Below are 11,133 nucleotides of genomic sequence, written 5' to 3' on the forward strand. Positions count from 1 at the left end.
TTTGCAGATCCTTTTAAGCTCATATGTTCGGCTTCTTATATTCAGACAAGTTTTTCAGGGACCTTTTAAACTGAGTGCATTATTTTAATCTGACTAGACGACACATTTTATAAAAAAGGCAATGAAAAACACTCAAAATGACGACACGTAAAAACGTAAAAATTCTCCTTTATTGGGGTTCCATACCCGACCGTGATGAGTGAGTTTCCGCAAAGTAGGATTCCTTCTTCATCAATTGAATATGTTTGTAATTAGAGCATAGAAAACCTGTTTCCGACCCTCTAAATATGTTTTTAACTTTAGAGCCCTCAAGACGTGAAATAACCCCCCTGTAGTCACCTTTACACTCCTATTACCCGATGTAGTAGACATAATAAGAGAAAGTAAGACAGAAATGACACATAATAAAGACACACACACGTTTGCATTGGGAGAGTCACGTTATCAGCGAGTACTACCTCACCAATGTAACATTACTGACACCTAGTGACCGCCTGTATACCTACGAAACACCTGTATAGTAATAGTACTTGTACATTAGAATTACACACACAGTTCTTCCACTCATCCACTAACCTGTGAAAACACCGCAGCTTGTTGGATGTTGATTCTGACGATGACGCTGTTGTGTATCTACAGGTACCAGGCCTTTGTCTCTGAATGGCTGAGTACAGTATGTCTTCTGAATGCCTTATACATGTATTTGACTTCATGTAGACCGGGGGTGTCAAACTCATTTTCATCGAGGGCCACATGGCAGTTACGGATGCCCTCAGAGGGCCACTTGTAACTGTCAGTTTTTATGAATCTAAATATGAATATAACCTCATAATATTATTACAGTTGCCCATGCATTAGATTATTAGATTTTTACTAACAAATTGATGGATAACTTGCTTCGAAAATGAGAAGTGAAGTGAGAATGTCATGATGACAAGCAGACATTCAAGTATTTGGTTTCGAAAAATGCTTGGAATATCTTGCTGCATGATTGGATCATACTGACGTTTAGAAGAACCACGTGCAGTACAATTTTTCTGTCAAAATGACACGTCAAACACATTTAGAAGGGCAGAGGTGAAGTGCATTATTGACATGCATTATTCCAAGGGTTTCGCGGGCCGCATAAAATGTTGTGGCGGGCCAAATCTGGCCCCCGGGCCTTGTGTTTGACACCTGTGCTGTAGACATTTGTATGTTTGGAAATGCTTCATTTAGGCCAAAACTACATCAAATGTGCTTAAATATGCATATTTTTACTAATAACAGCCATGTCCACCAAAATCCTGAGTTGCTTCTATAGGTGCACTATCGAAAGAATCTTGAATGATTGTGAGTGAAGCTTGAAGTGGCGAGGTATCCCATTTTCAACGTGCTTTCTACGTATCGGACATAATAGGGCCAAACGTGTTGGGGTATTGAGCCATTACAAATCTTTATCACAGCTTCCGCTCTTCTGGAAGGACTTTCTATAAGATTTTAGATTGTGTCTGTCGTCATTTCAATTCACTGATGTCAGAGCTCCTAACCCCAAACGTTACTCTTGTACATATTTAACGGGCAGGGGCCCTGTTTCTCATCCCTGTGGGACACCTTTGGGAAGCGAATGTGAAAATTCTGAGTTCTATCACCTCGTAATTCAAACGCTTTCCTTCTTCCTTCAGCCTGTGATGACAATCAGTGGGGTCCACGCTGCAGTCAACCGTGCAAATGCAAGAACGGAGCCCTGTGCGATCCGGTCAAGGGGGCGTGTCAGTGCCCGCCGGGCTACATCGGGCGCCTCTGCGAGGAATCCTGTGCCGCCGGCACCTTCGGCAAGGGCTGTCTGCAGAAGTGCAAGTGCGGGGCAGGAGGCTCGTGCGATAAAGTCAGCGGGGAGTGCTTGTGTCGCGACGGCTTCACCGGCACCTTGTAAGTGGACCCAGAAGAACCGTAACAAATCGAAAATCTGCCTTTGCAAAGAAAATAATGCTCACTTTTGAATGACAACAAAGAAAAACTTTTTGATGCAGCTCTCGCATTGGATCTGGTCAGATCAGGGGCGTTCAAACTGTTTCCAGCAAGGGCCGCCTAGTGAAAAATGAAAGGATACTTTATTTATAATATTTGGGCATGTCGGCTCCAGCCAGTGTGAAAGGTCATGTAGTCTAACATCATGTCTCGTAAAATGACTGATGCCTGGTGCCCAGAATACTACATATACAGTAATTTGTCTTTCAATATTTTTGGACGAATAAAAGGTCATAGTCAAGCCATCATTTATTAATTCATTATTTTTTGAAAAAACGCAGTTTAGTAAGGGAGCGATATTCGAAATGTCATATAGCGAGAGGCGACTTTTTTCGTACAACTTTTTTCTGTTAATATATTTTTCACGTTTCTATTTTTGGTGTTGTTGTTGTTGTTTTCTTGTTCATTTCTGTTTTTGGAATGTGCCGTGGGCCAATAAAAAACAGCTGCGGGCCACATATGGCCCCCGGGCCGTACTTAAAGGACATAGGACACCCCTGAATTTAGATGGTGCAGTGTACCTTATGAAGTGTCTGCTGAATGTAGGTCATAACAGTAATGGTTTAGTGGTTTAGTTACTCTAAGTTACTCTGAAGTACGTCACTTTTGCGCTTGCACAATTCAACATGTCTGAAAATTGGCAGGAAGAAGCAGAGCTTATTTATTGTTGTCCAAAAAAAAAAGCTTTTATTTTTTACTAACAATTAATTTTAGAGATAATAACTACAATTAGTAGTACTGTGTTGTTATTATTAGTAGTATTAAATATTATAATAATTTGTATTATAAAAAAAATAATTACAAATATATAAATGATATATTTTATATAATAATATGTATATACATAATAATGCTAATTATTATTATTATTATCATTAAAATATAATTTAAAAATCATATTTTTCTATGTATCTTTTATTTTTATATTTTTGTGTTCCGCAGTTGTGAGAAGGCGTGCTCCAGGAAGTGCCCGGCGCGGTGTCCCTGTCAAAATGGAGGCATCTGCAGGGGGAAAGGGATCTGCGCTTGTCCTCCTGGATGGATGGTATGCAAAGCTGTTATATTGTGCTGCATTCTATTTTGCTCCAAAGGAGAGTGAAAGGAACATAAATCTATTTCCTTCCCCAAAGCCACCAATTAAAAGTAAATTGTACAGCATGGGGACTTTCATTAAACGTGTGTCCTTCCCTGTCTGAAGGGTTCCGTCTGCACGGAGCGATGTCCTGAGGGAAGATACGGACCCAACTGTGCCGAGGAGTGCGTCTGCCACAATCGAGGCAAATGTGACCCTGAGACCGGACAGTGCAAATGTGCCAAAGGTTTCACTGGTAACAGGTGTGTCTACAGTAGTTCTTAGTTGTACAGTAATAATAACATTAGAATAATCATATGAGTGTGGCAGTGAAGTTGATGTTGTATGTGTATTTTTTACATTTGTATACACTTAGAAGATAAAAAAGGACATGCGCCACTAGTATGCTGATTTCCTTGGTACTGCGGCCCCACATACGTAGATTAAAAATGACAGGGAGAATTGGCAGCAACACAGTCAATGTCAAAAAATGACTTGCATTGCAGTATTTATTATTTACGTTGTGACAGCAGCACACACCCATAAACATTCATTTCACAAGTCGATCACTGCACTGGGTTAAATATCAAAGAATGAACATTTGCATAATAAATATTACATACACTGTATTTATTGTAACACAGTTCATAGGGACAAAATGTCAATATGATATATCAATAGGATATATGTAGCATCAGTATTGGATATTGGCATTGATACCGTATTGTCAGCAAAAAACTATAATTTTAAGTTTTATTCATCCAGTATCTTCACTTACTTAACTTAATCTTAATATTGTTTCAATCAAGTTTTTTATATGGTGCAGTAAAAAAAGTTTTCCCCCCTTAGTTACAGGCTGGTAGATATCGTAACGTGTCACAGGTGTCTTATTGCTGCATCGTTAGCAACGGTATCGTGATAACATTGTATCGTGACTTACTCTAGCGTAGACGTTGTTTCATATTTTTGTTTTGTGCCCTCAGGTGTAACGAGGAGTGCGCCGTGGGCTCATACGGCCAGGACTGCGACGGCGTGTGCGACTGCGCCAACGGCGCTCGCTGCTACAACATCGACGGAGGCTGCCTGTGCGAGCCGGGCTTCAGTGGCCCCAACTGCAAGGACAGGATGTGCGCTCACGGCAAATACGGCATGCACTGCGAGCGCGCCTGTCTCTGCCAGGACAAGCACACGCTCAGGTGAGGCCCGGTTCAGGAGGCGTGGCCAAGATGGCCAAATAAACTCTCAATTCCTTGCCCTGTTGTCTTTCAGCTGCCACCCGATGAAAGGCGAGTGCACGTGCCAGGCAGGCTGGGCCGGGCTGTACTGCAACGAAACCTGCGCCCACGGTTTCTATGGCAACGGCTGCCTGGAGCCTTGCTTGTGTGTCAATGGAGGAGTGTGTGATAGCGCCAGTGGGCAGTGCCAGTGTACACCTGGCTATACGGTAAGGGCTGTCCAAACGATGCTGCTTCATGCATTACTTTATTTTAAAGTTGTATTTTATTACATTATGTCTTTAACAATACATTGTTTATTTATTACATTGAAGACATGTCATGATCAACTTTAATCTCTACAGTATATTTGATTAAATCACTGATTTAATAAATGTATTATGAATGAATGAATGAATATTTTAAAAAATAACACGGCATTTATTACATTTCTATTTAATTAAATTGTAACTACTTCATTGTTAGTTTAATGAGGAACCCTTGAAATTTTGGTGAAATTTTTCATGTATTTATTTTTGTCAATAAGGAATGATTCTTCATTAAAAATGTCTAAATTTAGACATTTCCAGGAGCTGGGTGTCACTAAAGTTGTTGATGCAGGTGCATATTGGGAATGCTTAAAGCCATTGAAATAATAAAGATGTTGGTCATTAAAGAAATGATTTTAAATTATTTAGAATAATATATTTATATTTGACAACATAATTACTTCATTGACAGTTGAATTGCATTTTGAAGATTGTTTTATAAATGTATTATTGAGACGATTACGGCTGCATTTTATCATACTATACTAGCACAGTGGACGGACGTTGCCATTTTAATTACTGGGGGAGGAGGGTAATTATCGTATAGAGGTCTGCCAAAATTTAATTAATATAAAGCAATTTTAGAACATAATGAAAAGTGAACCGGTCCGTTCAAATACGATATATCATATATGTACTAAATGTTCCGTTCATTAATTACAATTCATGTGTTAATGGTACAGTCCCACGCACCCCATAGTCAAAATGGCACCGTCCGTCCATTGACGACGTCTTACCTTAGCTTTCAACAACCCAGAAGTCGCCTACTCGCAATCAAATTCACAAAAAACAGCGAGAATACGACAGTCCACCCGGTGTTGTTTTTTTTTTTTAACTTTGTTTGAATATAACAAATGTCTGTAGGGTGTTCACTGCGAGAGTCCTTGTAAAAGCGGTACCTACGGCAAGAACTGTTCCCTGGAATGTTCCTGTAAGAACTTTGTGGACTGCTCGCCGAGTGACGGCGCCTGCTTTTGCAAAGAAGGTGAACGCTGCTCTTCACACAACACATTAGCAATAGATTAAACATTGGTATGCCGGTCAGGCTTCATTGAAACGGCACATGTCTTCAGGCTGGCGAGGACCAGACTGCTCCGTCCCATGCTCGGAGGGAACTTGGGGCCGAGGATGCAACGCCACCTGTCAGTGCGCCAACAGGGCGAAATGCAGCCCGGCAGATGGATCCTGCACTTGCACAGCCGGCTGGCAGGGGGCGCGCTGCGACCAGTCATGCCCGGTGAGCGTTCATCAACATGTAAAAAATAATATAAATATATAAAAAAATATATAATATAAAATAATATTTCATATAATATCAAGACAAAACATTATGTTGTAAGATTAAAAAAAACTTTTAACTATTTTAATGGGGAAGTTGTATTGTGAATCACGTTAGATTGGTTTAATGTTAAATTTAAAATATTTAAAAAATATATATTTTTATAATATTTTTGTAAATATAATAACTTAGTAGAAATAAAATACATACAAAATAAGTATGTATAAATTAAACTAAATGTGAACTAAAATTGATTTGATGAGAAATATAATTTATTTCAACCATTCTTACAAACTGTAGAGTGTTGAAATGAACAGGACCACTTTTGCTTTGAATCTGCGTGCTTTAAGCCGCTTCTTGGAAGACTAATCTGTGGTTGTAACTGTGGCAACCTCGGCATGTTGCCAATGTAGTATTTTGTGTCGATTTTGTATGAATGAGAGCCTTTCGGCGTGTGCAGATGGGCTCGTTTGGGCCTGGCTGCCTGAAGAGGTGCGACTGTGTCCACGCTGATGGTTGCCAAGCGACCACGGGGGAGTGCCACTGCCTGCCAGGCTGGTGGGGTGCGTGATGATTACGTCCTGACACTTTAAAACAGCACATCTAACAACAGTCTGCCTCTCTGAAGACAGTAGTACTCACCTGTAAAGTGAATTTATCTTTGTGCCCCCAGGCCCGCGCTGCAGTGAACCGTGCTCAGAGGGCCTGTGGGGGCGCCGCTGCAACCAGACCTGCTTCAAGCACTGCCCCAACAGCGACACGTGCGTGCGGGAAACAGGGGCGTGCGTGTGTCGCCCAGGCTACTGGGGGGTCACCTGTCAGAACAGTGAGTTTTGCTGACACCCATCACAACAGGTCCAAACACCCCTCTTGACACGTCTCTGCTTCCCAGAATGTAGATCTGGCACATACGGGGACCAGTGCAGTCTGTCTTGCCCGTCCTGCGGCCAGTCGTACCGCTGCCACCATGTGACTGGAGAGTGCGACTGCCTTCCTGGATACACGGGACATGACTGCCATCAAGGTGGGCTTTAGGTTTGGTGACACTCACCATGAAGTGCATTTACATTTTCTTGATTATATATTGGAGAGGGACATCACCCATCATATGAAACAGTTTGGACACCCCATGAGTAAGTGACATTTCAACTTTCTTCTTGTAAGTTTTCTTTTCGTAATTTTGACTTTATTCCCATATTTTTGACTGATATTCTTGTAACATTCCAAAATCATGCATGTTAGGTTAATTGGTGACTCTAAATTGTCCATAGGTATGACTGTGAGTGTGAATGGTTGTTTGTCTATATGTGCCCTGCCATTGGCTGGCCATCAGTCCAGGGTGTACCCCACCTGTCGCCTGAAGTCAGCTGGGATAGGCTCCAGCATGCCCCCGCAACCCTAATGAGGAGAAGCGGTATAGAAAATGGATGGATGGATGGATGGATGGATGGATTCTTGTAACATTATATTTTTCCCCCCGAACTTAATTTTCACAAAATTAGTTTTGTTGTTTTATTTCTCTTAATATTATATTTTTGTCTTTAATATTTCAACTTTATGCAACTAAAATGATTATTAACTCATTCAATCCCAGCCATTTTTTCAAAATTCAACCCCTTCAGTAGCGGCCATTTTAGACGATGAGACCGTATATAAACATGAAACCTACCAAAAGAAAGATTAGACTCTCGTCTTTCATCAGAAAACCTTTTTCCGTTCTTTAGTAATCAGCAGTAGAACATAGGTAAGTTTCAGGAAAATATCTGTTCCCGACTAAAAAAAAATGGGGGGAAACCTGCTTTTTGTGAAAAGATACATTTCAAACATAACTTTCAATTGGACACAATTTTTTTGCTTTTGTGACGTAAAATTATAAGTTTTTTGTCTTTATACAACACATTTTTTTGTCTTAATATTTTGGATTTATGGTTGTAAAATTACTGCTGATATTTCCATTTTTGCTGCTTTTTTAAAGTTTTCTTTTTGAATTATGTTTTTAGAATGTGCCACTGGCCAGTAAAAAAAACAAACAAAATAAAAAAAAACAGCAGCGCGGCACAAATGACCCCCACGCTGCACTTTGGACACCCCCGCATTAGCCAAATGCTCAGTGATTTATGGACAATTAGGTGTCACTGCGAGGGTGTGTTGTTTGTTGGTGGACATGTTTTTCAATCAGTCTTGCTCAAATTTGACATACGCGTGCTTGTCAGCCCCCTAAGGGGTACAGGGCTCCACAGCGTAAAGTTACAATGGGCGTTTTGGAGAGCGCATTGAGCTGTGTGAGAAATTCAAGTCAATCCAATTCAAGGGGGTCAAACTTTGGGGTTTAATGCTCCTGATTGCCAGTCCACCCCTGACTAGTAGTAGTAGTAGTAGTAGTAGTAGTAGTAGTCGTTACTTTATGTATTGTGTGTCCAGTTTGTCCATCCGGCTACTACGGCAAGCAGTGTTCTGAGGTGTGCCTCCGCTGTGCCAACAACGCCACGTGCGACCACAGAGACGGTCAGTGCCAGTGTCTGCCCGGCTGGACGGCCACCGACTGCTCCATACGTGAGTGGCAGCTTGGAACTTGTGATACTTCTATTCCCATCAAAGTGACAACAATCCTGTTCACGCACTTCTACTACTACTTCGACTTTGTGGTCTCCAGCATGCAGTCCAGGACGTTTTGGCGCATTCTGCTCTCAGACTTGCTCCTGTCCCGCCAATTTCCTGTGCGACCGGGTCACAGGGGACTGCGTGTGTGAGACTGGAGACTGTCAACAAGGTAGACGCACACACACATAATGATCAGGGACACTCGGCTTCCCCTGCTGGCTGACTGATGTACGTCTTTTAACTCGTTTGGCACAGACCCATCCGAGCCGGGCAGCGTCATGGTTCCTCTTCCTCCCGGCGAGAGGGAGTCGTGGGCGGCCATCAGCGGCGTGGTGGCGCTCGTGATCCTGGTGGTCCTGCTGCTGGTTCTGCTGCTGCTCTACCGGCGGCAGCAGAAGGTCAAGCAGAACAACACACCCACCGTCTCCTTCTCCGCCAGCCGCACAGTCAACTCTGAATACGCCGTCCCAGGTAGAGTTATGATGGCCGCAACTCAGTTTGTCATGAAAATTATGTTGATGTAATGACAAAACTCCAATGGATTTACTGAAAAAGTCCATACTTTCAATCTTTTAATATTTAAAAAAAAACAACTTTAGTGACTTTATTTTGGATATTGGTTAAACATACCTTTTATAAAGTACAATAATTGCATGCCTTTAAATAATCATTAAAAAACATGTTAATTAATGTGTGTATCAAAAATATATCATATTTAATGAAGGTTATATGTATATTTAATATACATTTGTTTATAATTACATGTTTTTTTGTTTTGTTTAAGTAAAAATGTATTTATAAACAACACAATGTCATGTGAAACATTCATCAGAGAAATGCATTCCTTTTAATAATGCGTCTCTAAAAAAAATAGTTTTTATATTTATAATCATTCTTTTTTTTTTTCTATGCTGCTTAATCCTCAGTAGGGTCGCAGGGGCATGCTGGAGCCTATCCCAGCTGACGTTGGGCGAGATGCAGGGTACACCCTGGACTGGTCGCCAGTCAATATTTATATTTAATATACACTTATAATTACATATATGTTTGGTGTAAGGAAATATATTTCTAAACATACACATACAAAATGTAACGTATGCAAAACATTTAGCAGAGAAATGAATGCCTTTTAATAACAAAATAACATTTACAATTTCCATGGGAATTTTTCTACTTTAAATGTGTCATTAACTTTATTTATAAAAACTGAAGCTCACATATAAAGCAATATAATAAACATGTTCAACTATATGGTATAACATGTATATGAATATATACATGAACCTGTATGTTGTGTCTGTTGCAGATGTTCCACACAGCTACCACCACTACTACTCCAACCCCAGCTACCACACGCTGAGGGACAACCGCCCACCGCTGCCTCACCTCCCCAACAACCACGAGCGCACCATCAAGGTGACCCCTGTGCTCTCTCTCTCTCTCGCCCTCTCTCTCTCTCTCTCTCTCACGCACACACACACACACACACACGACTCTAACAAGGCCACCTTTGTTCTTCTTCTTCACACTTTTTTTTGTGCAGAACACCAACAACCAGCTGTTCTGCAGCGTGAAGAACATGGAGCGAGACCGGCACGGCCTCTTCGGGGTGGAGAGCAACGCCACGCTGCCTGCAGATTGGAAACACCACGAAGGTCGCAAAGAGCCAGGTGAGCCTCAGCAGATCCTGGATCAGCCTCCTGACAGCGCATGCGCACGCTAACGTGCTAATGTGGCTCGTGTAGCCCTGAACGTTCACGAAACGTGATTTATGAGAGCTGCTGGACATGAATCAATATTCTTCTTCATCTGCTGCCAAGCGTTTTTTTATTTGGTATCAAACGTTTAACATTTATTGTATTTTCTTTGCGCAGAATGTCCCGCAAGCCAGGAAGCTTGTTGAACATGAAGACATAAAATCATGCTGCCATGTTTGATGTTTGAATTTGGCTTAGAAATAAGTGGACTTGTTGTTTTCAGGAGCGTTTGGAATTGATCGGAGCTACAGCTACAGCGCCAGCCTCGGCAAATATTTCAACAAAGGTACAGTAGGTCACCACCACCACCATCATCATCATCATCATCGTCCTCTTCAGCCTCCCTAGACTGCTACGAACATCTGGGACGGCCTCACTGCTCCCTCTTGAGGCAGACTGTGGCATTTCAATGTGGAGAGACAAGACGTGTTAGCATGTGAACAGAACCTACAGATCTTTTTGGAGCGTTTGGGTTAGAGGGTAAGAGTTTGGGGGTTTGAGGTCAGGATTTGGAAGCCACCTGGAAAAATAAGGTTTCACGTCCCCCCAATCAACCCCTTGGGAAGTGGTGTTTTCTGCCACCTTTGAGGCCTGCTGGGAGCCTTGATGGAGGGGTGGGAGGTTTTGCACATACGAAGACCAGGTTGAGTTGGGGTTTTGGTTAGGGTTGTGCTAAGGTTTTGGTTAAGGCTGGGGTTAGGGTTGGGATTTTGGCGGGTGCTGGTCTAGGGTTTTGGTTAAGGCTGGAGTTCTGGTGAGTGTTAAAGGGATAGTTCTGATTTTTTTGACAGGAAGTTGTATGACACCCCCATCAGCAGTGGAATCCAGCAACAGCAACTTACCCCCATTTGGTCTCCAGTTCTGGTCGGAT

The 11,133-nt window shown here is 41.8% G+C and overlaps 1 protein-coding gene across 5 annotated transcripts in view; it reads left to right on the forward strand.

Moving 5' to 3' along the window:
- The window catches only part of pear1 (platelet endothelial aggregation receptor 1), a 68,545-nt gene that overhangs the window by 53,997 nt on the left and 3,415 nt on the right, over positions 1-11,133 (forward strand). For all 5 annotated transcript variants that reach the window (XM_054781159.1, XM_054781157.1, XM_054781155.1 and 2 more), the window contains 16 exons: positions 1,665-1,911; positions 2,953-3,055; positions 3,209-3,345; positions 4,066-4,278; positions 4,352-4,526; positions 5,490-5,610; positions 5,699-5,862; positions 6,365-6,467; positions 6,578-6,730; positions 6,797-6,928; positions 8,326-8,457; positions 8,558-8,674; positions 8,761-8,976; positions 9,812-9,921; positions 10,049-10,175; positions 10,486-10,548. In XM_054781159.1, coding sequence (XP_054637134.1) covers positions 1,665-1,911; positions 2,953-3,055; positions 3,209-3,345; positions 4,066-4,278; positions 4,352-4,526; positions 5,490-5,610; positions 5,699-5,862; positions 6,365-6,467; positions 6,578-6,730; positions 6,797-6,928; positions 8,326-8,457; positions 8,558-8,674; positions 8,761-8,976; positions 9,812-9,921; positions 10,049-10,175; positions 10,486-10,548 — 2,313 coding nt within the window. The remainder of the gene's footprint in view (positions 1-1,664; positions 1,912-2,952; positions 3,056-3,208; positions 3,346-4,065; positions 4,279-4,351; positions 4,527-5,489; positions 5,611-5,698; positions 5,863-6,364; positions 6,468-6,577; positions 6,731-6,796; positions 6,929-8,325; positions 8,458-8,557; positions 8,675-8,760; positions 8,977-9,811; positions 9,922-10,048; positions 10,176-10,485; positions 10,549-11,133) is intronic.

Source organism: Dunckerocampus dactyliophorus, chromosome 7 (genome assembly GCF_027744805.1).
Source record: "Dunckerocampus dactyliophorus isolate RoL2022-P2 chromosome 7, RoL_Ddac_1.1, whole genome shotgun sequence".
NCBI lineage: Eukaryota > Metazoa > Chordata > Actinopteri > Syngnathiformes > Syngnathidae > Dunckerocampus > Dunckerocampus dactyliophorus.